This window comes from Lepisosteus oculatus, chromosome 4, assembly GCF_040954835.1.
Source record: "Lepisosteus oculatus isolate fLepOcu1 chromosome 4, fLepOcu1.hap2, whole genome shotgun sequence".
In the NCBI taxonomy this organism is placed as follows: domain Eukaryota; kingdom Metazoa; phylum Chordata; class Actinopteri; order Semionotiformes; family Lepisosteidae; genus Lepisosteus; species Lepisosteus oculatus.
The window spans coordinates 5,302,191-5,327,719 of record NC_090699.1 but is presented as its reverse complement, the minus strand read 5'-3'; the positions used below and the strand labels follow the sequence as shown (position 1 = coordinate 5,327,719).

At 43.7% G+C, this 25,529-nt stretch overlaps 1 protein-coding gene across 2 annotated transcripts; it reads right to left on the bottom strand.

The window, feature by feature from the left end:
* Nucleotides 1-25,204, bottom strand: LOC102695895 (ovochymase-like). 2 transcript variants are annotated; one of them, XM_015339415.2, is made up of 31 exons: nucleotides 24,983-25,204; nucleotides 24,600-24,754; nucleotides 23,645-23,957; nucleotides 23,229-23,391; nucleotides 21,952-22,223; nucleotides 20,509-20,663; nucleotides 20,062-20,314; nucleotides 19,780-19,948; nucleotides 19,398-19,654; nucleotides 18,133-18,290; nucleotides 17,655-17,907; nucleotides 17,383-17,545; nucleotides 16,978-17,249; nucleotides 15,135-15,286; nucleotides 14,372-14,624; nucleotides 14,128-14,290; nucleotides 13,694-13,959; nucleotides 13,312-13,469; nucleotides 12,229-12,499; nucleotides 11,976-12,138; nucleotides 11,559-11,827; nucleotides 11,057-11,214; nucleotides 10,673-10,916; nucleotides 5,280-5,448; nucleotides 4,484-4,734; nucleotides 4,142-4,239; nucleotides 3,784-4,057; nucleotides 2,576-2,744; nucleotides 1,303-1,559; nucleotides 838-935; nucleotides 1-663 (listed from the first exon to the last, which is right to left on the bottom strand). In XM_015339415.2, the coding sequence occupies exons 1-31, from the start codon at nucleotides 25,107-25,109 to the stop codon at nucleotides 352-354; spliced, it is 6,435 nt and encodes a 2,144-aa protein (XP_015194901.2). In that variant the 5' UTR covers nucleotides 25,110-25,204; the 3' UTR covers nucleotides 1-351. The 2 variants fall into 2 exon arrangements, with proteins under 2 accessions (XP_015194901.2, XP_069044039.1); XM_069187938.1 differs by lacking the exon at nucleotides 1,303-1,559 and having other exon boundaries at nucleotides 573-663.
* Nucleotides 25,205-25,529: the final 325 nt, after the last annotated feature.

The following is a 25,529-nucleotide window of genomic DNA, read 5'->3' as shown; positions in this document are numbered from 1 at the left end:
TAGATAGAAGCTATGTGGATTCTAAAATGTTTACTATACAGATATATAAATTAACATACTGTAATTCATTTTGTATATTTCAAAGCAGGCAAAATCAGAAACAAATATTTTTTAGCAATTATGTATCATCTTTGTCAATAATCTTGACAAATAATCTTAGTTAAGTGCTTTTGTCAGCAAAATCTCTAAGTGCAACAAACACTCCTTCATCCCAGACGTACAGTAGATAAGAAAGTCCAGAATTGAATTCTGCAGTTAGGCTGAGGTATGTAGGGGTACAAACTGATTTATGGAATTCAACCAGATGCAGCTGCTGTGTTTGGCCGAGGGTATCAGTGAAAGAGGGCGTGGTCACAGTGTGGACATCCAGGTGACCAGAACAAAGGGCAGGGACGCCAGGAAGAAAGCAGAGTGGGACTTTTGGGGAACAGCATATGAGCTGGGCTTGGTAGTGGTGTCAGTCTTTGGAGTTACCACAGGCAGGTTGGGTACGTTTGCCCGTAGGAAGGTCACAAACTGTGACACCTTGACGAAAGATCCGACTTTTACTGCGCGGACCTGAGCACTGCTGAGCTTGGCAGAGGAAGCTGTTTCATTAACGGCAATGACACTGGCCTGAACCCAGGCATCCTGCTTACAGACCAAGGGCCCCCCAGAGTCTCCCTACACACAGAGAGAAAAATGGTGGGGGTCAGCACAGAGACAGAACGACTGACCACCTCTATTATTATTATTATTATTATTACAGTATAAAATATCCCCAATCAAGCATTGTGCCAGCAGAACTCCAAAAAATAGTCAGAAGAGCAATAGAAGAAGGAATATAGGTAGGGTTACCTGCTCGAGGAACAAGGAATCAATACAGATGCTGCTGTCTGAGGACGCAGTTGCACACGGAACAATCGTTGTGTTTAATTGCTGTAGGGCTTGTTCTCCTGCAGTCACAGAGACACACATATAATTTAATTTATTACAACAAGAGGACATTTTACCCTTCACGATTTCTTTCTGATAGATGGGACACTGGTCATTTGTTACCTAACCCTGTTCTAAAGAATACTGATACCCCTGCATATGGCTGTGCAGGATGGAGCAGTCTGTGTGATCCACCTTAATCATGGACACAACAGCACTGCCCACACTGGGGAACTGGGGAACCCCACCCCAAGGAATTCTGGTACACCTCTACTGTGCAGGATGGACCAGTTTAAAAGAAGTACCTTGATCAATGATAAAACAGCACTGTCCACGCTGTGAAATCTGTATCCTGTTTTGTAACCCTGGACTATATCCCAGACTCACCTGTCCCAGCTGTGTTGCCCCAGCCGGTGACCCAACACTTGGTGCCAGGAGCAAATGAGATTGCCTCCCCTGCCAAACAGGCTGGTAGGGTGTAGTCAGTGAAGGAGACATTGGCGTCCAATTTCAGGAGGGCAATGTTGGTGCCACCTTGCTGGCTGGATTTAATGTCCAGGACCCCTAGGGATCTCTCGAAGGGGTTTGTACCATTTTGCTTCAGTCTTCCTACATAGACCCTCCATTCGCTGAGATTTACAGAGCTGGAATGGTAGAGAGAAAGTTGTACAAGCTATATTTACATGTCTTTGTATGTAGAGTTTCATGCTAAACTTCCACTATCATGGCCATCAGTAAAGTGAATCAGCTGCACTTAACACGCAACCTTCTTGTTTACTCAGTCCAAAGTCAAAAATGTCTCTTTCGTAGACAGATTGTCTTAAGTAGTAAGCTAAAGAAGCTAAAATATTACTTCCTTTCTGCATTTTCCGTACTTGAAATCAGTGTTACTCTGTGTACAATCAAGTTTACCTAGTCAATAAAAGATTATGTGTCTTGTATACTGAGGAGATGTTAATTCATAGTTGAAATATCTGATTTTGTTGTAAATATGCTGTCCAAGAATTCTAAGACAAAATTATCATTTCGCTTCTCTCCATGTGAAAAAGAATCTGAATGATGTTTCTAAGAGCCAGCTATTCTGGCTGATTTGTTCGTGAAGGCTACCAAATAGTAATATTATCAACAAATTAGTTTGTTCCATTTCTCTCTATGCAGTTACATTAATGCCCACTGCCCAGCCACAAATCACTGTAACTAAGAAGCTCTTCCAGCCCTTTGCAGATATTCCTGCAATAAGTTCTCCTGCTTGAAATGATGCATACTTTTTTTAAAAAAGGGTTCATTTCAGAGCACCATTGTTTTTACATTGAGAAAAGACAAAGCGGTGATCCCCATTTGGCTAAGATGCCGCCATACTGTCTGGAGACTTGTACAACCGGATGAGCTGACCTCAGTCAGAAAGGCTTTTGTTAAAGAGAGCCCTCCATCGGATACGGACTTCTGCATTGTACATCTGGCTCTGTGTCACCTTTTCCCAGTGCCATTCCTGCATTGACTCGAGTGCTAATATCTGTGGTCACTTCTAGATCAGCACCAGGTTTTGGTTGGGGAAGGACATCCATGTTATTGTGACTAATTCATACTGTGGTTTCATCAGCAGCCCGTGAAGAAGCACTGTTTCAACACCAGGGGCTGGTTAGATTTTTGTTGTCTTTACCTGGGTAAGCACTGTGCAGCTGTCAATACCCAGTTGCTGGCGATGATGGTTCCTCCACACGCATGTCTGCCATTCTGGTGCAGGCTGACCATCCAGGGCCAGGACCCCTCTGAAGCTGGCTGACCCCCAAGGAGAGGCGTGTTTATTTTGGGTCTCCCACAGATATTTACTGCAAGACACGAAGACACAGCAGTCAACTCTAGAGGGACCAGACCAGGGGGCACAACTCCAGTCTCTGGTTTTCCTTCCACCTCTAATTACCTAATTGAACTGAATTGAAATTATTTTCTTAGTTTGACGTGCTGAAGTCTTTTCATGTTCTGTATAAGATAGAAATTAAAAGAAAATTATAAAACCTGCTGAACAGCGTTTCTTGAGGACTGGATTTGGGTTCCTCTAGACTAGGCACATATTTCTGACATCTTGTCTCTTGCATAGCATGTTGAACCAAATTTACAGTTGTTTCAGCACATTTCCTCTGTTATCTTTTGTTTATTCTGTGACGTGTCAGCCATTTCATTGAGTTTAATTGCACAGGCCTCTTTACAACAGAATATGCAGGATATCCTCTGTAGCACTACAACTTGCCATCAGGAGTGATGGATGGTATCTTTTGAGACTGCACACCTTGTGGTGCCTGGGCCTGGAAAAAATCTGCATATCAAATCTTTGCAAGTCCTGATCATTTCCTGATCATCACTTAGTGGTAGAAAGAAGCATTGGAGTTATGTGAGAGGCTGGTTGTTGGTTCAAAGTTTGGAAATTGAAAACAGCATCGAATGAAGTCCTATCATCCTTCGCCATCAAAAATATAAAATAATGAGTTCTTTAATCATTAATTTTCACTGATTTTAGAGAGTCATCAGACTGACAACATTACTTATGAACGTTCTGAGTGTGATGACCCTGTGGCATCTTTTCAATCTTTGAAGCAAAGATTGGCAAGACATTAGGTGCTGCCATTAGCGTTACAGTTCAACCCTGTTGGTGATCCCTGTGAGACCCATGGCTAGAAAACCACGGGGACTTGAGATCTGCCTTAGCTATAGATTGGCTAAGTTAATTTTCCTCAAAATTCTGGAATTTGATGTTCGATCTATAGTGATGATAGAAAGGAAAAACAGGAGAAATGAAAGAAGCGCAGGTGAGCCAAAGGGCTAATTTGGGTCTTATTACATTCTTGTCGAAATATCTGGTATTGTACTCACGGGGGGCTGCAGTAGTTGTAGTAGAGGAAGCAATGGATACTGGTGCTGTTGTGGTTGGAGTAACAGTGGTGTTGTTTATGAGGGGCAGGTTGGAGCCCAAAACACTCCTCAGGAAGCTTTCATACCGAGATACCCTGGTGAACACCCCTGGGCTGAGGGCACGTACAGCGGTGCTACTGCGGTTGCCAGTGATGGCTGTCTGGTTAACATCAATGATACTGGCCTGAATCCAGACAGAACCCTGCTTACAGACCAAAGGACTGCCCGAGTCTCTCTGCAGGAAGAGCAAAACAGAATGTGAGAAAGAGACAGATACAGGTTGAGCATATGGACAGTTCATGATTCATTGATTTCTTACCTGCTCCAGGTTCAGTGGCTCTGTGCAGATGCTGTCAGCGGAGGACACATTCTCACAAGGAGTGATCTTCATTTTCACTTCTTTCAGAACCAGATTTTCTGGAAAAAACAATATGGACATAGGATTTTAGTGGCTACTGGGACTTTTCTTATCTCAAAATGGGACACTGATCCTTTGTAGCGTAAAATATTGCTAGTTCCCCCCATGACCATTCCTACTGGTTGCACCACTGGCCGTGGTCAGTCAGTGTGAGACACCTATGTCTGGGATACAACAGTCAGCACTGGGCAACTTGCAACCTTCTTCTTAACCCTCAAGGTTAAATTTCATTCATTCACGTACCCCACACTTTGTCCCAGCTGGTAACCCAGCATTCGGTGCCAGTGGGGAAGGAGACACTTGCCCCTGCCAGGCAGATGGGCAGGATGAAGCCAGTGTAGGAAACGTTTGTATCCAGTCTCAGGAGGGCGATGTTGGAGCCACTGAGGCTGCTGGTGGTAACATCCAGAACCCTCACCGATCCTTTGAAGCCATATGAGATGTTGTGGACCGTCAGTCCCAGACCCACACTCCATTCACTGACATCGACTGAGCTGGAGAGACAGTAGAAGGATAGAGAATAAGAGAGGAAGGTTAATGTACACATGGTTGACATCAATTCAAATAGTGAACCTCAGGGAGATTGTCAGATCTGTTAAAGTTTAAACTGAGTTACAATATCCAAAATCATAACCAATCATTAGTGCTTTTCTAACATCATATCAAGGCAATATATAAGTCATTTGTCAAGTCAAGATTGTCAGATCTGTTCAAGTCTGAACTTAAAGTTACAATATCTAAAATCATAACCAATCATTAGTCTAACATAATTTTTAAGGCAATATGCTATTCAGCAGTGAAACTTTAACCAGAGGACATAAGTACAAAACTACTGGGGAAAGCGCACTGAGAACAGGAGGCACTTCTTTACTGAAAAGGTTTTGAGAGTTTGGAATAAGCTATCCAGCCAAGAGAAGACCACATTTAAGATACAGCAGGAGGAGATCCTCCAATCAGGATAAGAGGCTCACATGTTCACAATGGGCAGTGAGGCGTGGAATGATGAAATGACCTGAATTTGAAAAGGATCTGGTTCTACCTGGGTAAGCACTGTGCAGCTGTCATCACCCAGTCGCTGGCAATGAGGGTCCCTCCACACACATAATTCCCGTTCTGATGCAGGCTGACCATCCAGGGCCAGTACTCCTCCTGGGCATACTGACCCCCAGTGAGTAGTGGGTTGAGTCTGGGTCTCCCGCAAACTTGAGCTTAATGATGTATTGAGAGAGAAGAGTCAATAATAGGTGGAGCAGTGAAACCACCGGCTTTAGACCTTAGCTTCAGCTTTGGAATCTCTCACACATCACCCTCAGTGTTCTCAGTTGGATTCAGCCTCCCATCTCCAGTCCGCTGCATTTCATCAGATGTTACTTATTTTTCTTATTTTTTATGCCGCTATTATTTTTATTTCCGGTGATGTTACCATTTGTTACCTAAGTAACAGTTCTAGTTAGTATGTAAATACAATTCTAGTTCGTACGTGCTAGCTACTTAGTTAGGGCTACTAAAATATTTTACTGTCTAACAGTAGGTAGTATATTTATGCTTTTATTAACCATCAATAATGTCATCATCATCGAGAAAAAGAATGATTGCAGAAGAAAAACGAATTTTCCAAGATAAGTGGGGAAAAAATTATATTTTGTCACAGAGATGAAGGATAAAATCCAGTGTCTCATTTGTCTGCAATCTATTTCGGTGCTAAAGGAGTATAATGTATGCAGATTACGACAGGATGCATCGAGAACAGTATAAAGAGATAACTGGCAAAATGCTAAATTAAAACATTCAGCAACTCAAAGCAGCTCTTGCACAACAACGAAACATTTTCACAAATATTAACAAATCAAGTGAAGATTCCATAAGAGCAAGCTTCATCATCAGTGAAATGATAGCAACCATTCACAGAAGGCCAATTCATAAAAGATTGCTTTATAAAGGGATTTGAAGGCATAAAGGTTGTCTGCAAATACAGTTGCCAGCAAAATTATTGAATTAGCCACTAATGTATATCAGCAACTGGTTGTAGTCGCTAAAGATTTCGAAGCATTTTCAATTGCACTTGACGAGAGTACAGGTGTAACAGATAATGTATTCTGTGCGGTATTCATTCGAGGGGTCGACAGCAACCTGAACGTGACAGAAGAATTATTAGGTTTACTACCTCTGAAAGGCACAACTGGAAGCATGCATCGAAAACTCGAGACTGCAATGGGATAAACTCACGTCAGTGACGACGGACGGTGTACCTGGAATGTCTTCTGAAAACGTTCGTGTTGTGGGTTAACTGAAAGCAAAATTTATCAACCTCGGTGTGTTGGGCACCTTCACACCTTCACTTCACTATACATTGTATTTCGCACCAGGAAGCACTCTGTAGTGAAAGTCTACAAATGAAGGAAGTTCTGGCCGTTATTGTTAAGACAGTTAATTTTATACAGTCAAGGCGTCACAATCACAGGCAGCTTAGTTTTTTTCTATCCAGCATAGATAGTGAATATGGAGAGTTGCTGTATCATACTGAAGTTAGATGGCTGAGCCAGGAAAATGTGCTTAAGGTTTTTTGTTCTAAGAAAGGAGATAGTGTTGTTCATGTCAATGAAAAACAAAGATGTTCCTCATCTTGCTGATCCAACTTTTATATCTCATTTGGCTTTTCTGACAAATGTCACAGAGCACCTGAATGCACTAGACGTGAAGCTCCAGGGTACAAAGCAGGTGATTACACAGATGTATGACAGTGTCAAGTCATTCAAATTTAAGCTTTCTTTGAGGGCAAAACAACTTACAGATGACAACATGGCTCATTTTTCAGCCCTGCAGTCACTAGAAATGGTCGAACCAGGTTCTTAAAAGAATATGCAGATGTCATTTATAACCTACGTCAAGATTTTGAGCAACGTTTTAAAGAGTTTAAGGTTCTTGAACCATATTAAAACTCTTTGCCACTCCTTTTGCTGTGGAAGTCCATAGTGTTTTAGAGGAATTCCAGATGGAGTTAGTGGAACTGCAGTGCAGAATTGTTTCACGAGATTTCACGAGAAAAGGTTTCCGATGTTAGTCTCTGCGTCTGCTAGAATCATAGCAATGTTTGCCAATACGTATGGATGCAAACAGTTTTTCCCATTAATGAAGATCAACAAATCAGTTTTATGCTCAAGACTCACCAATGAACATATGCGAGCAACATTGCGATTGGCTACTTCACGTGATATCGGGCCTAATGTTTACGTTCTGGTTTCTGCAAAACGCTGTCAACAAAATAGCCAGAATGAAGAACGTCAGAAATAACCTCACATGATCTCGAGTATATTGAGTAAAGTTAACCAACATGTTTCAAATAAAAATTTAAGTTTCAGTTAATTTTTTTTTTAGTATTTGATGCATTTTGTGTGTGAATGCAGCCTGCCGATTAATGCATTTTATCTAATGCAGCCCCCATATTCATTTGAATTTGAGACCCCTGGTCTAGTAGAATTCGTTTTTTAGTGGCTCAATGATCTGGGGTGCTTATCCAGCCATTTCTTGAAAGAAAGAAAGAAGATTGTTCACGCATTTCAATCTGTTTGCTGTTTTATAGCCTTGGATTCACTTACTCCTGGGATGAATGTATTCTGTGCTCTAAGCACATATTCTCAACAGATTCTTCTCCCATTCTGCCTTTCTTAATCTCCATCTCATTCCTTCACAGTCTACAGTCCTGACATTTTAAACTTTTGGTTATGATTTGACCTGTACAGTTTCAAAATATGGTTTAGAGATATCCTATACTTTGAATTAAGCACCCTAACAGTTCTTTAAAGCTTTTTATGCTGTAACACAAGCTATACAACGTATACAAGCAGTTTGCAACCATGTTTATTTTCTTTTTGATACCTCTTTGATGTAATTGAAAATTAAACTAATTGTCTTTAAAACTTTAGTAAAAATGTTATTTTCAGTTTTATATGTGACACTTAGCCAATACGGGTCTTCACAAATGCTTCATTAGCTTAGGAGCTCCTATTCCAATAAAACCCACAGGGCAATTTCCTGGCATCTATGTCATGACTCCCTGTCTGGCTGTGGTGTCATCCTACAGGTCCTGCCTAGCTTTGGCAGCTTAACTGTTTGTGTCACTGGCATGTATTTACAGGTTGGGTCTACTGCAGGGTTGCAGCAGGGATCTAACTACAGTACCATCTTGAGTGAAGGTGCTCATCTCCTAGTTACTAATGCAATTTACAGAATGCAACAAGGTCTTTCAAGTGACTCAAAGCTTTTATTTTAATCTGGCCTCTTTTATTTAACAGAACTTGTCAGTTTGCTTTTAAGTATGATATGTTTTTAAAGTCACTATGTCTAATATATTTATAATTAAAATCTTGACCAAATAAACTTCTTCTAATCATGAAATATAATAAATAATATGTATAGTATGTATGTGTATAACTTTTAAAAAAATAATCACAGTATGTAAAATATTTGCATTCACGATCTCTTGAGTCCCCAACATATGGAAAAATATCAAGTTATTGCATCAGCATTCATACTGGCGGTGTATCAGATATTAAAGTGCCATAAGAGATTAATCGCAGCATTGTCAAAGCATGTACAATCAATACAACATTTATAGACATTTACCTTTCAGGGCTCCAGACTAAAAAAAATTACTTGGGAACCACTGGCTCCTAAAATGAAACATTTAGGAGCCAAATGACTTTTTTAAATTGCCAAATTACAGAATCAAAATAGTTCGTCTGCAATACACCCAATAAACTCCACACATGAGGTGTCATTGTCAAACATCTTTGATACATCCATTCTGTTCTTCTTCATTTGCAAGATTTGGGAGGCATATTTTGTGAACGGTAATTTTTGCATGCAATCATTAAATTAAATTGCATTACATTTTTCTTGGCTGGTTTTTCACAGGCATGAGACACAGTCCAGTCTAAAGGTGTCTGCCTTGGGGCACACTTCGTAATTACACAATCATGAGCTTTTGCTTTTGACTCTCTCCATGTTTTATTTAATGTTTTCTTTTTTTAAATGATTCATCCCTGTGAAAAACCACTTCCTGACCAGCTTTAGAACAAAAGAACAAAACAATACATCATTTGTTTAACTTATTATACCTAAACCAAGCAAATTCCTGAAGCCCCGAAGTTCTGAAATACTGTACAGACCTGTTGACGGATGAATCAGACTCTTGTAAAAAGTCTGTAATTTTACGCTTCGCCATCGTTAGCAGGTCAGCTCGCATGTGGAACGTTTGTTCTAGTGTGTAGCTACTTAGCTTCCTAGCTTTTAACCAGCAGTCACTGCCGTGTGCTGTGGTGAAGTAATGTAAATATGTAATTAAGTAATGCCAGATGAAATTTGACCACATATCAACACAAAAAACACACAAAAAAAGTTTTGGTGTTTGTCGCTAATGGCGACTAGATTTTAAATTATTGTCGCAAATTTTTATTTTTTGTCCTATTTGCAACCATTTCAGTTGCAGTCTGGAGCCCTGTTTACTTTGAATTCAGCTCCCCAACAGTTCTTATACCTAGATTTTCCTGACTTTGATTGCTCAAAAACTCAAGATCATTATGGGAATGTCTTGTTGCAGATGCTCTGACACACTGAGTAAGGACGTGGATGACAGCTATGCCTGCCATTTAGTTTCAGCTGCTTATATCCCTCATGGTTTTTACTGATCTTTGTGAGGACATTTTTAATCTCCCATGAGGACCATTTTTTTCTTTTACACATACTGTATGTCCCTGATTCCATTGTATTTGATAAGGTATGCATTAGAATTTAGTGGTCTGTACCATGCTCAGTGCCAGTTTAATGTTTTTTTTAGATCAAATACATTCCAAGACCCTCAATTCCTCCAAGCTACGTTTGTGACCCTGAATGCTCTTTCAGATATATGGTGCTACACTTTCTCCTCTTCTGCTTTCCTGTCTCTCTGGAATGCTGCAAATCCAGTAATGTTACAATCATAACTATCAATGTAAGGTGTAATTGAATAATTGCAGATACCTCACAACTGCAACAGAGTGCAGTAAGGTCTATTTCCCAGAATGTTGTTCCTAATTCTCCTTGTGTTCTGGGGATTCCCCTTTCAGTTTGCCCTTCTCACTTTACTGTCACTGAATAATATAGTCAGTCCTGAGCTCTTAATTATTTTTCATTGGCCTGAGGAATTTCACAGGGGAATGGAGGGCTTTCACAATAAATGTGCTGTAGAGACTGAGACACTTTTGAGAAGAAAGTAAATGTTGCTGTGAATGGGTATAACACTAATATTACTTCATATTCCAGAATACCTTGCTTTGACTTCCTAGTGATTATTTTTAGAGGCCATCAGTGTTGATGGATAAAAATATTTACATGAACATCTTTCATTCTGGTCTCTGTCATGTTCTTCTGAGACATATCCTGGCTTTTACTCACTTGCAAGTGCACCAGCTGTTGAAGGGCAAGTAAAACTGCTGTCAGGGTCCATGCCATTGGAATCAAAATGGACAAATCCTGGAGTGGCCATCTCCACCTGCCTGTTGATCCAGTCCTGGTACTGGGACATCCTGGTGTACACTCCTGGGACATTGGGCCGGGCACAGCCATAACCAAAACTCACAATACCGGCCTGGACCCAGGCGGAGCCCTGCTTACAGACCAGGGGCCCCCCTGAGTCTCCCTGGAAACAGAGAGATAAGGGAAAGTTGTTATAGATATAATTATAGAAAACATTCTCAAAGTTTCTTAACACTCTGCTCAGTCTGAGACAAGAAGAGAGTATTGGAGGATAAAGATGAGAAAAAGACAAAGTCTTCATACATTGCAGGGGCTCTTCCTGTTATCCAGCACTCCAGCACAGATCATGTTGTCAGTGATGAAGTTCACACCAAAGGTCAAGTTACTTATACAACCACACTGACTCTTTCCAATGATGGGCAGTTGAACTTCTTGTAGGGTCTTGTTATTTGGCAGACTTACTGGAAGACAAGACAGATAATAAGATCTAAGATCCACCATTAACATGTTATTGGTAGCTAACAGCCATGTCTTACAGGCTGGGAGTCCAATTGCAGGAGCCTGGTGTGTTCTAGAGGTTGGCAGAGAGGACCAAAGGATGACCAGAGATGTGCTTTGTAATGGTGGACAGAGGTCATAGAAGACTATTGTTTCAGGCAGGCAGATGGGTGCAGGAATGACATTGTGGGATTGGTGCTTTAGATCAAGATATTGTCACCATTAGCCTTCCTGTTATTGTATCCCTGAAATCCCTCAAGTAGCGTCTGGTTTAGCAAAGCAGTAAACATCAGTGTTATACACTCACCACCATCAGCTATGTTTCCCCAGCCAGTGACCCAGCAGCTGGTCCCAGTGTGGAAGGAGCTGCTGTTAGCTGCCAGACAGATGGGCTGAATGTAGTCTGTGAATGTGACAGGGCTGCTCAGTTTCAGTAGGGCAATGTCATTGTTTAAAGTCATATAATCAAAGTTGGGATGCAAGATGATCCTTTCAACTCCTCTGGACACTTGGTGGGGGTTAGAGCCCTCCTGACTTTCCTTGCCCAGATACACCTGCACCATCATGGAGCTAATCCTGGAATTAGAAATGTCATCAGTCAGCTGTGCTCAGTCACAGCACAGAATTCTTCATTCATTATGCTGCAGAGCATTCATACAGCATGTTTTACAGACCTATTTTTAAACCACCAAGATAAAAAAGAGGGTTAAACGGGTTTAATTACCAGTATGTGCAGTGTGCGGCTGTCAGCACCCACTGATTGTTGATCAGGGACCCTCCACAGAAATGGTACCCATAATATTGCAGGCTTGCCTGCCAGGGCCAGTACCCCTCTGGTGCAGAGTCACCCCCTATGATCCTTGGATTAAGGCGTGCTTGCCCACACTCTGCATGAATAGGATAGAGAGAGAATGTTAAAAAGGGTCTGTTGACCGAAACCAAACTTGAGTAGCAGAGTGAAATAAAATGGCACCTACCACCAGGTGAAATTGGAGAAGGCACAGGAGTGGGATCTGGATTCAATGAACTGCAGGTTACATTGCTGTCAGGGTCTGTGCTATTGGAGGAGAAGGTCAGAAGACCTGGAGTGGCAGACCCCACCTGTTCATTGATCCAGTCCTGAAACCGGGACACCCTGGCGAACACTGAAGGGAAACTGGGACGGGCACAGCCCACTGCAAAACTCACAACACCAGCCTGAACCCAGCTTGAGCCCTGCTTACATACCAGGGGTCCCCCTGAGTCTCCCTGCAGAGAGAGATAATACAGAAGCATTACCTGATAGCCCTTTACTGTATATTAGGTCCGTAGATGGTATGAAAGAATGCGATCGTGACAGAGGACATTGACTGTCTGGAAACATTTCTGACTTGTGTTTCTTTGTGTTACTTAATTCACTTTTTGATGTGCTAATTTGTGATGAAATTATGAGTAACTACATCTTTTGAACTGTTTTTCACTGGGATGATAAAACTCGAGCAATGAGTGTGGTAATGTTTGTGTCTAAGATTTATAATTTACACTAAGATATATTTGCTGCAAAGAGCCTGTTGTGACCTAGTCTAACACACAGTCTGTGTTCTATCAATTTTGCTCTTAATGAGACAATGACTTCCCTTTCTTCAGTAGAAAAGACACTTCAGTGGTGACTCGTTAAGTAGGTGTACCACCACCTTGTGTTCTGTAATTGTAATTATAACTCATCAGAACAGGCAGACAATTTCAAAGAAGAATGTGGAGGCAAGAATATCTTTCTTATATTAACACTCTGAAGAAGGCTGAACAGCAAAGCACATTTGCACTTACAATAAAAAGAAAAAACGTTTGTGGGTGCTACCCTTTTAATCATTTTCTACTGTTGTGGTATTCCCAGTGATTTTTAGACAATTTAATTCTTTGAGTAATGTTTTGCCTGGTATTTCAATTCAGTATGTTTCCTAATGTGTTTCTGTATGGATTTATTTCTGAAGACTCCCTGAATGAAACTTCCAGACACCAAGTGTGCAACGGGAAAAGATGGAGGGTGAGAAAGAGCGCAAGAAAATGAAAAGAAATTTTACCTGGCAGGAGCCCTTCCCTCCCTCCAGATCTCCAGCACAGATCATGTTGTCAGTGATGAGGTCTGGTACAGGGATCATGTTATAAAGACAGGTACACTGTCTGTTCCCAATGATGGACAGCTGGACCTCCTGTAGGGCTTGGTTGCCCGTCAGAAACACTGAAAAACAAGACAGATTGTCATCTCTCAGACAGTGGGCCTGCATGGAAGCTTAAGTTCATCATTTAGACCTGTAGTTCTCCCTTTTCAGAAGTTCTCTCAGACACCACCGCCAATGTCTCCTCAGTGGAAACTGCCAACTATGCTTAACAAATAAAGCAGGCCCCATTCCTACCCATTGCCTTCTCTTCAACAAGGGATTTATGTCAATAGAGCACGCTCACCTCCCTCAGCTATGTTGCCCCAGCCAGTGACCCAACACTGGGTGCCATTTTGGAAGGAACTGATATTGCTTGCCAGACAGATGGGCTGGATGTAGGCAGTGAAGGAAACAGGCTTGTTAAGTCTAAGTAGGGCAACGTCTTTGTCGAAATTCAAATACGCGGGGTGCGGGATGACCATTGTGACCATTCTGGACACTTCATGAGTGTTTGATCCAAGTTGTGATTGCCTGCCCAGATACACTGTCAGCTGACGTCCGTCAGAGATCCTGGAGAGAGCGAGAGGTCATTAGTACAACTCTGTCTAAAGTCACTCCTGTTACTCAAATACACTTATCCTAAATTATATCTCTTCAGATCAATATACTTCCACCTCCAGATCACACTTTAACTCCAACTGTCAAAAGACTGGAACAAAGTTTAATTGGTTTATTTACCCATTGACACAGTGTGCAGCTGTCAGCACCCACTGGTGGTTGATCAGGGACCCTCCACATATGTGTTGCCCATAATAATGTAGGCTGGCCTGCCAGGGCCAGTACCCCTCTGGGGCGGAGTCACCCCCCACAATCCTGGGACTGAAGGGCGCCTTTCCACACTCTGGAGGAACAGGCCAAAGAAGATATATAGGAAGAAATGAACTTTGAAAATCATACTTCTCCTTTTGCTTAATTTACTTACCACTTGGCGTAATTGGAGTTGTGCCCAATGAGCTACAAGTAAAATTGCTATCAGTGTCGGTGCCATTTGAAGTGAAGGTAAGCAGTCCTGGAGTGGCCGACCAAACCAGCTCATTAATCCAGTCCTGGTACTGGGACACCCTGGTATACACACCAGGGAGACTGGAAGGAGTACAGCCATCTCTGTATTTCACAACACCAGCCTGAATCCAGGCAGAGCCCTGTTTGCAGGCTAGGGGACCTCCTGAGTCTCCCTGGAGAGAGAGGAGAGGTGTGGTGGTTAATACAGACACTTACTGGACACTACAGTACCTTAACAATGCACTGAGAGAGGGGGGTTCCAGACACTGATACAGACAACATGCTAAAGGATTATTATTATTATTATTATTATTATTATTATTATTACCTTATTGTCCTGATTCCAAGAGAGAGTGAGATGTAGCCATCCATTACATTATTAACAGTCATTGCAACCCTATGTATTTTCCAGAAACATTCCAGAAGGCAGTCCATGTGTGCACCAGACATGCTCAGAGAGACAATTTATCCAGTTAACCTTTAACCTAGCTTACATGTTTGTGGAAGTTGTCAGGAAAGCAGAGCATCTGGCAAGCACCAAGGTGAACTTAAGGAGAACATTTACACTCATCGCAGAGGGTAAACCATTTCAAAATTGATCTGACGATATGAAATATGAGGCACTAAGCGGTCGAAGAGAAGGAGAGTTGAGGAGACAAATAAAAGAAGAGAAGTGTGTGTACCAGACATGTGGCATTCCCCCCATCCGGTACTCCTCCACAGATCATGTTTTCAGTGATACTGTTTACTCCAAAGGCCTCAGCATACAGACACCCACACTGTCTGTTTCCCATGATGGGCACCTGGGCCTCCTGTAGAATCTGGGCATAAAAACCTGAAAGACAAGACAAGTCAAGTCATCGTCAGCTTTCTCTCTCTGCCGTGATCCCAGTTTATGGCTCAAATTAGTCATTAAGTCATTGCTTACCCCCCAGGTAGACCTCCCTCCAGGTAATTTTGCCACACCCACCCCAACAGGTCCCTACCACAGGGAGCTGTCATTTACTTCCAGGAGACCATTACCTAAGTTTATCTTTGTAAATATACCACAGGATGTTGAGATATTAGCCATGATGCGGGGTAGAGAGGGGTGGTTTGAAAATGATTTCCCGTGCTTCACTACACTGGACCATGGGAATACCGTGACAAATGGATGTTTATTATGAATATTTACTGCAGGGTGACTGTATGGTTCACGGAAGTAAATTGTAGTGAAGGTGTGTTGAAGCTTCACAATAATGACAACAATAACAAATGTAAAGACCATAATAAAACTATTAAAAAAAACCTTCCTGTCATTGTCAAACCTGCTCACACTAAAGGTCTCTGCATTTCACCAGGAGCCCTTATCCCACAGGTGGATTCCCTGATTAGCCATTGACCACCTGATGTGGAAGAAGATCCATCCCATCTGCTCACATTCAGTTTAGGGCTAGTTACAATAATCTCGTGCTCTGAGGCACAGCTATAGTTATCCTTTGCTTGTCTGTGGTGTTTACCTTGTGTGGACTTTCTGGTTTTTTCCTGTGATTCTCCCTGCGGTTCTTTTGCCTGTGTTTTCTGGTCTCAACCTGGTGCCTTCCTTCTGATTATGACTCTGGACCATGTTTTACTTTCACCTGCTTTGCACTTCTCGCCTGACTGACCGCTTACCCTTGTCTGAATCTGGATCCATCCTCAAGACTCCGATTGCTTCTTATTGTAAGAACTGCTTCCCACTCATTAGGGAACAGTTCTTTGAAATGACCTAGTATTGTTTAATATCTTAAGATATTAATATGAAAGTGTTGTTTATAATATATTTGTAAGTTCTGGGAATTAATATGAACTTGCCATTTCTACAAAGAAGAACATCTGCTTTGTATAAGTTAGCAGCCATAGACTGCTGTTTCCTGTATTATTATTGGTCATCAGGGCAGTATTGTAACGAACAGTTCTTTCCGGACCCAATGCGGACGACACAGTCCGATGGAGTGGGGAAACACTAGGGAAACGTCATGCAGGAAAACGGGGCTGAAGACAGGGGGGTGTGTCCAAGGTGCGCTGGTGCACGGGGGAGGTGTGGCCGAGGCGAACAATCCGAGAGAGTAGTCCTTTGGGAATATCCAAAACACCAGGGTAAGTCCAAAACCAGAAGATCCATCAGAGCAAGAATTAAAAAACCACGAAGGCCGGGTCGGAACCGGCGGACGGGGAACAGGAACGGGAACCAAGGTTAAAACCTTAACGGGACCAGGCGCTTCCAGGTCCCGGACTCGCACGATATGGAAATCAGAGCAGAGCCCGGATGAGCGTCAGCGCCTGGCTTTTAAGGTGGGCTGGGAATAGGGAGCAGGTGCATAGAATAAAGTCTTGAGTGATAGGGCTGGAGCACCCTTAAGGAGGGGGAACTAATATCGTGACAGTATAATCTTTGACCTGTGAAGCAGGCTCATATGTGCATCTTACACTGAACAACCTTCGGTATTTCAGTTTTTGAACAGTAAAGTCGCTATGAATTGTTCTTTAAATATTAAGGATACTCACTATAGTCATCTGTGTTGCCCCAGCCAGTGACCCAACAGCTGGTGCCAGTGCTGAAAGAGCTGCTGTTGTCAGCCAAACAGATGGGCTGGATATAGTTGGTGAAGTTGACAGGGGTTTGCAGTCTCAGCAGGGCAATGTCATTCGTGAAGGTTGTAGAGTTGAAGTCAGGGTGCGGAATGACCCGTGTGATCCTCCTAGACACTTCGTTGGGGTTAGAATTCATCTGGTTCTGCCTGCCCAGATAAACTGTCAACTGTCTGTTATCACTGATCCTGAGAGAGGGAGAGATCATTATCACTGTTATGTCTGAACTCCACTCTGTTACTCAAATACACTTTCAGAAGACTGGAGTGAAAGTATCTAAAAAGAGAAAAACCAGGAAAATGGTTAAACAGATCCAGTTACCTGTAGACACAGCCTGCAGCAGACAGCACCCACTGGTGGTTGATCAGAGACCCACCACACATATAGTACCCAGAGTAATGCAGACTGGCCTGCCATGGCCAGTACCCCTCCTGGGCAGATTGGCCCCCTGCAATTCTGGTACGGAGAGGTGCCTGCCCACACTCTGGATCGACAGCAGGGAGACAGAGGAAGATGTGAAGGATGATCTATTGAAAGGCTGTATGATAGTAAACTTCTCTGCTGCCTGATGTTTGAGGTAAAATATCACTTACCGCTTGAAGATATTGGGGTACTGCTTGGTGGACTACAAGTGAAGTTCCTCCCAGGATCTGAGCCATTGGAACTGAAGGTGACAAAGCCTGGAGTGGCCATCCCAACCATCTGATAAATCCAGTCTTCATACTGCGACACCCTGGTATACAATCCAGGAAGGTCAGTCTGGCCACAGCCCTCTCCTGGCCTCACAATACCAGCCTGCACCCAGGAAGAGCCCTGCTTACAGATCAGGGGTCCCCCTTCATCTCCCTAGAGGCAAGGATAGTGAAGGAGGGAGTAAGTATACACTGACTAACTGGACCCTACAATACATTAAAACTGTACTGAGAGAGAGGGGGGCTAATACAATAGGCTGCATAGAGAGAAAAACATCTAATAAGCATTGGGAGAGTCTGAAGAAATCAGCATTTCTTGACAATGTTGTGAATTGAACAAAAATGAACCTGGCAATATATGCAGAAGGAGTGTCTGTACCCAGCAGGTATCCTTGCCTCCATTCGGCTGTCCAGCACAGATCATGCTGTCATTGACCGAGCCTGGTCCGTAGTTCAAATCATAAAGACACCCACACTGCCTGTTCCCAATGATGGGCAGCTGCACCTCCTGCAGGGTCTGGTTCCCTGGCAGAGACACTGGAAAAGAGGTTGACAGATTTTGTACCCAGTTGGTGGCTGAAATCCAGGTTTGGTATCCTTCATAGCAGGATCTCCTAGTCATCGCCACTATACTCAGCCTATCATTGTCCACCCACTAAGAACATTGTTGTCAGTGACCCCAAAGGTATGTGAAGAGCTTGGACCAAAGGGGCCACTGAGTTTTTGCTCATTCCTTATCACCCTTAAGCCTTTTCTGTTTTAACAAAAGGGTACAGTATACACAAAGATCTAATGTTGCTGACCACCTGATCCACCAGATCCAAATCTCTTAATTGCCCATAGCACATCTGTGTGCTACAACAGAAGCCTGTAAACACACATTGTTACACATCTAGACCCAGAGGGTATTGTGCTCGTCCAGCAATACAATTTATTGCTTCTCTTGTCATTTACATCTGCAAAATCGGAACATCAGAAAAAGACATATTTCGGAGAACGGTTGCAGTAGTGAGGATAGGAGATCTTTCCCTATAATTCCTCTTCAGTCCATTATCACACTGACCTTTCTGTCTGTGTCCTTTCACGGAGATTTAAAAAATACCACAAAGACAAGACAAGACTCAAATCTGGTTCCCAATCTCCAAGTACTCAACAATCGATTTTTTTCTTTCTAATCTCTCAAAACATCTGGAGATCTCTGCCTCCCACAGTTCCCCCGGAATCCATTTCTGACTTACATCTCTTTTGTTCCCGCAATACAATTTATTGCTTCCCTTGCAGAAAGCGATTTCTGTCATTTACAGCCACAAAAGACACATTTTGGAGAAAGTGTTGCAGTACTGAGGATAGGAGATCTTTCCTCACTAGCAGACCCCAATTCTGACTAACATCTCTTTTGTCCCCTTTTCACTTCCCCAGTCTCACATTCACCTGCCTCGCCCCATGTTTATTCGTCCAATACTCCTACTCTCTGCACCCTATACACATGACGAGACTACTCAACCAGAGTGCTGATTTTTCTTTTTCCCTTTCATTGCGGAATTACAGGTTGCTTCAAATTGTTCTTTTTCAGCTTGCAAGCTGTCATAGCTCAATGCTTGAGCCTCTTCAGTGTGTGTGACTGATTAGAGGGGATAAACTCACTGAATTCAGCTGTGAAGCCCCAGCCAGCAACCCAGCAGCTGGTCCCAGTGTAGAAAGAGCTGCTGTTGGCTGCCAGACAGATGGGCTGGATGTAGTTGGTGAAGGTGACAGGACTGCGCAGTTCAAGCAGGGCGATGTCGTTGTTTGAACTAGAATAGTCAGGGTGCAGAAGCACCTGCTTAACCTTCTTGGATAATTCCTGGGAGTTGGGGCCCGCCTGTGTCTGTCTGCCCAGGTACACTTTCAGTTCACTGACCCTGTAGAGAGAAAGGTCGTATTGCTCTGTTTCTCCATTACTGTATTCAGTTTGCCTCAGTTACAGTACGGTACTACAGCATGATGAAACCGCATGAAAATCCAATGAGGTTACAAACAGACTTACCAGGCTGAGTAGACACAGGTTGCAGCTGTCAGTACCCACTGCTGGTTGATCAGGGATCCTCCACATCTGTAATACCCAAAGTAATATATGCGGACCTGCCAGGGCCAGTACCCCTCTGGGGCAGAGACACCCCCCACAATCCTGGTACTGAGAGGGGCTTTTCCACACTCTGGAGGCACAGGACAGATAGATAAATATAACTTAAGTGTCTGAAATTTGTAAACAATTTTCATTACAAGTAAATGATTACTTTGCATTTGATTTAACCATACTATCACCTACCACTGGAAGCTACTGGAGTAATTTTGAATGGAGTGCAGGTAAAGTTGCTGTCAGGGTCTGTGCTGTTGGAGCTGAAGGCCATGAAGCCTGGAGTGGCCAATCCCACCTGAGTGTTAATCCAATCTTTGTACTGGGACACTCTGGTGTACACACCGGGGAAATTGGGCTGGGCACAACCCTCTCCGAAACTCACAACACCAGCCTGAACCCAGGAAGAGCCCTGCTTACAGACCAGGGGACCCCCTGAGTCTCCCTGCAGAGAGACAGAGAGATGCGAGGACCCAAGTTATTATTTGGACAACATAATCATTTTTTTGTAGACTGAAACATATTTTACTCAACAGTAGGTGTGCAAAAGATGGAAAAAGAGAATTGCAAGGGCACCTCTTTTCGCGCTCTGACTGAGAGGGATATGGACAGCAACAAAACAATGAGAAGTGTCTTAACCTGGCAGGAGTCCTTGCCCCCCTGCAGCACTCCTGCACAGATCATGTTGCCAGTGACACTGTTCACTCCGAAGACCACATCGTTCAGACACCCACACTGCCTGTTCCCAATGATGGACAGCTGGACCTCCTGCAGGGTTGTGGGTAGAGTAGCTCCTGAAAGACAGGACAGATCATTAAGTGTCTGGAAGTTACATCTGCATCCGGGAAGCATGATTTCATTGACTGACTCTAGACAGCTATATCACCCTGAAACTCACTACAGCCAACTCACTGAAGCTCAGCAGTGTGAACCTGGCCAGTACCTGGATGGGAGACTCCTGGGAAAGCTATGGTTGCAGCTGGAAGAGGTGTTAGTTGGATCAGTAGGGGGCGCTCACCCTACAGTCTGTGTGGGTCCTGATGCCCCAGTATAGTGAAAAAAGGCACTGTCCTTCAGGTGAGACATAAAACCAAGTTCCTTCATTAAAAATCCCAGGGAATTTCTCAAGAACAGTAGGGGTGTTACTGTGGTGTCTTGCTCAAATTTCCCCCTGGCCTTTACTAATCATGGCCTCCTCATAATCCCCATCTCCAAACTGGCTTCATCACTGTAATCGCCTCCCCACTAAGAGCTGTGGTAAGAGTACTGGTGCACTATGGTTGCCGTGGTTTCATCTAGGTGGGGCCACACATTGGTGGTGGTGGAGGTTAGTCCCCATTACCTGAAAAGTGCTGTGAGTAGAGTGTCCAGGCTTTATTATTATTATTAATAATAATAGGTGCATATAGACTAATATTATGCTGCCTTGCTTGAAAGTGGTTCTCTGCAATATGAATTGTGTAAATTGGAATAAAAAAAGCATGTCAGAACTTTCCCAAAATAATTACAGAAAGTGACTGAGTTTAAGTCTTTGATGCAGAGAATGTTTATGAAGTAGGTGGTACACTGTTGTGAACCTTATTTTATTATTTTTAGCCACCACTCCCAGCTATTCCTGTATCTTATATTTATATTTATAAATATAGTTAATGAGGTTCAGAGGCATTATTATACTTTATTATACTTTGGTTGTTTTTACTTTTAGCTACAGAAATTTCCCTTTAGTTACATGATTCCATATTTAATTTTTTTTATTAAGTGGATTTAGAGAAGTTCAGTAGTAAGACAGATTAAATAAAGCCATTGGTTCATTAACTTCTAATGCACCACAGGTGCCACCTAGGCAGTGGTCTTCTCTAGGCAGTGAAAAGTTACATTCGGTGTGCCGAATGATGCTGTGGCATGCTGTGGTGAGCTTGCTGTGGAGAAGACCTTTGCCACACATTCTGAGTTGTTGCATCTGTATATATTTATATGGTTGAAATTGAGTGATCTGTGTTGGCACATTGAGATAAGGCTCATAGAAAAGTCACGCCTATAAGCAGGAGTGTTTGAAGCGCGATGCCAATGAGATCCACTCACCATCCTCAGCTGTGTAGCCCCAACCAGTGACCCAGCAGCTGGTCCCATTGTAGAATGAGCTGCTGTTGTCAGCCAGACAGATGGGCTGGATGTAGCTGGTGAAGGAGACAGGGCTGCTCAGTCTCATCAGGGCGATGTCGTTGTCCTCGGTGACAGAGTTGTAGGCAGGATGCACAATGATCTGCTGGACCGACCTGGACAGTTCATTGGGGCTGGAGCTAAACTGTGTCAGCCGGCCCAGGTACACTGTCCACGGATAGGTGTTCAGGGGGCTGGAGAGAGAACGAGGACATAAGTTCCTCAATGTCTAAAGTCTGTCATGCTGTCTGATCGTCAACATTTCTGTGTTTTAATCGGTCGATGGCAGTATTCTATCTGGACCAATCGTGGCTCTTGGCTCAGCTTAGCTGGAGTGCTGTAAATATTGTGAGAGTGCGCGGGTTTTAGACTGCACCTTTTCACCAGCTCCAAGTCCTATATATCTCTGATGGAGCTAGAGAGCCAGTGTGAAGTTGCTCCATTGTCGGATCTTCGTATCAGAAGGCTTAGGTGAGCATTTAGGCTCTGTAAAAGATTTGAGGAAGGGGTGCGCCTTAGTTAAGGACTCGTGGCGTGACTCTGGCATGATCACCCGATTAGCCACATGAGCCTTTGATTCTCCTCTAATTTTACTGGTGTGAGGACCAACACATCTTCACTCCGCTGTCAGGGAAGAGCGAGAGGGTTAATTTTCTCATCCCCAGGGCCCTCTGGGGGCGACTAATAGACTCAGGAAGTGAATTTTTCTCCTTTATGTCTCAATATATACAGTAGATGCATTTTTTGTATACAGCCAATAGGAGCGCACTGAGCATGTCAGTCTGTTTTTACCTCTCCCTCTGTGGGCAGAGGACTTGTCACTGTCAGGCGCTCAGAGGTGCTGGAGAGTCTGTGTCAAATTCAGGGTCTGAGCAGTAAAATGTGTAAATGTCATGTTTTTCTGGAGCAGAAGAACGCTGACCTTCACTACCGTGCGACTCAAGTCAGACTTGTGTGGGAAACCAGATTTAAAGAAGTGCCTAAAAGTTTGAGCCATCTTTGGCAGCATGTTTTTTAAAATGGTAATCACCATTTTTACCTTAATATAATAATATAAAGCACTAAACCATAACATTTCCTGTGAATTGTATAAAGAAACTTGAGTTTTACTTTTTAAAGGGGATACTGGTAGGCCAACATCAAGGTGCTTGAAGCTAGAGACGTTGATGTTCAGAGACGACAATCCTGTTTCTACGTACTCGGGGATGCAATGTGCAGCCGTCAGCACCCACTGCTGGTTGATCAGGGATCCTCCACACATGTGTTGCCCATAGTAATGCAGGCTGGCCTGCCAGGGCCAGGACCCCTCCTGGGCAGGGTTCCCCCCTACGATCCTGGGATTGAGGGGCACCTTCCCACACTCTGGAGGAAGAGGACAGAAAGAAAGACCTGATGAGTCCAAATGATACCAAAAATAATTCATTCATCGAAGAATAAGGCAAACATTTTTTTTTAAGTTGTATGTTATTTAACTTGTTGTTACTGCTTCTGTACTGTGTTTATGTTTTTTTTGGTGTTTCCTTAATGTCTCTGTATGGGAGCATACATGCAAATAAGCATCTCATTGCACATGTGGAGATGAAAATACACTGAACTCAACTGAACATTTACCTACCATTTGGTGCTATGGGAGCTGGTGGAGGGGTCGGGTAAGTGACATATGGAGTGACAGGAGTGGTCAGTGGTGCTCTTGTAGTAACTGTAGGACTACAGGTAAAGCTGCTGTCGGCGTCTGTGCCACTGGAGGTAAAGGTCACAAAACCTGTGTCTCCCGACCCCACTTGTCCGTTAATCCAGTCCTGGTACTGGGACACCCTGGTGTACACCCCTGGGAGACTGGGACGGGCACAGCCCTCTCCAAAACTCACAACACCAGCCTGAACCCAGACGGAGCCCTGCTTGCATACCAGGGGACCCCCTGAGTCTCCCTGCAGAGAGAGAAGACTGTTAGAACAGGAATTGACTGACACACAGCCCAGTACTGTCCGCTAACTGAAAAAAAGACAACATAGACGTCCAGAAAGTGAAGTGGGCCATAGCTCACAGTCTCCGGTCTGCTTGGCACCCGGCTGTGTTCACACAAAGTTGAACACCTCCTGGTGTCGTGAGATCTCGACTGGGAAGGTTGTCTGTACATCCTGCCCCCACTTAACGGGTAGTTACCTCGCCAGCTTCAGGATACGTAAACCCTGCCCTGTCTACAGTCAGACATTCTGTCATTGAGCCTACGTGCCAGTGGAAGTGCTCCTCATATGAACCAGCCATTTAGGCATGAAAGACTCTGTCTGAATCAGCCAGCCTCCCCGATCCTGATATCAAGATGGAACCTGTTGGGCAGCCAGATCACTACGCATCCTTAGCAGCCAACTAGACCTGCCTGGCTGCATCGCACAGCTTCCCTGTTCTGTCCACCTGTCCATCTGCCTGCCCAGCGCATCCCCAGCTCTCGCCTGACAGCCCAGCAGCCTGACCAGTCACCTGGACCTCAGCAGATGGATTCCTCTGCCAGTCATACAAACACAGGCCGCATGGTAACATATATGATGTAGATACAGAAAAAAAAGAGTTACCTGGCAGGAGTCCTTGCCCCCCTGCAGCACTCCCGCACAGATCATGTTGCCAGTGACACTGTTCGCTCCAAAGACCACATCATTCAGACACCCACACTGCCTGTTCCCAATGATGGGCAGCTGGACCTCCTGCAGGGTCGAGGGTAGAGTTGTCCCTGGAAGACAAGACAGTTTGTTACTACCTAACCCTTTTGCCCTCTTGGTGCTGATTATACTGGTCACAATGGAGCAGTGATCAGTCACCAGTCATCCCAGGTCTATCCAACACTTGAGATCCATGTCTCATTCTGTAAGGCCATTTGAAGTTGATCTTGATCTCAGTAAGCTAAAGGAATAGTCCAGCCTCAAAGGTGGAATAAGCAGCTCTTGCCGAAGATACTCACCACCTTCAACAGTGGTCCCCCAGCCAGTGACCCAGCAGCTGGTCCCATTGTAGAAGGTGCTGCTGGTATTAGCCAGACAGACGGGCTGGATGTAGTTGTTGAAGGAGACAGAACTGCTCAGTTTCATCAGGGCGATGTCATTGTTGTTGGTTGAGGAGTCATAGTTTGGATGCTTGATGATCTGCTGGACCCCCCTGGACACTGTGTTGGTGCTAGAGCCCGTGTCTGTCACTCCCAGATACACTGTCCACTGACTTGGAGTCGTGGAGCTGGAGAGTGAAAGAGTGGAGAATGTGAGAAGAGTTGAAGTATTTCTGATGGCACAAATAGTTTCTGACTAGCCACTGTGAATACACAGTGCAGGAAGTATACAAAGAGAAACAGAGATAATTTATCAATTCTAATCACAGAACTTTAAGTCATCAGATTTACTCTGACACTGATGACTTTAAGAGCTCATCAGTTTTCACAGTCATAACAATCTGCAGTTCCTGTCGGCACTGTACATACTGACAGAGGGGGTCCTGTTTTTCTCCTACCCTGAAAA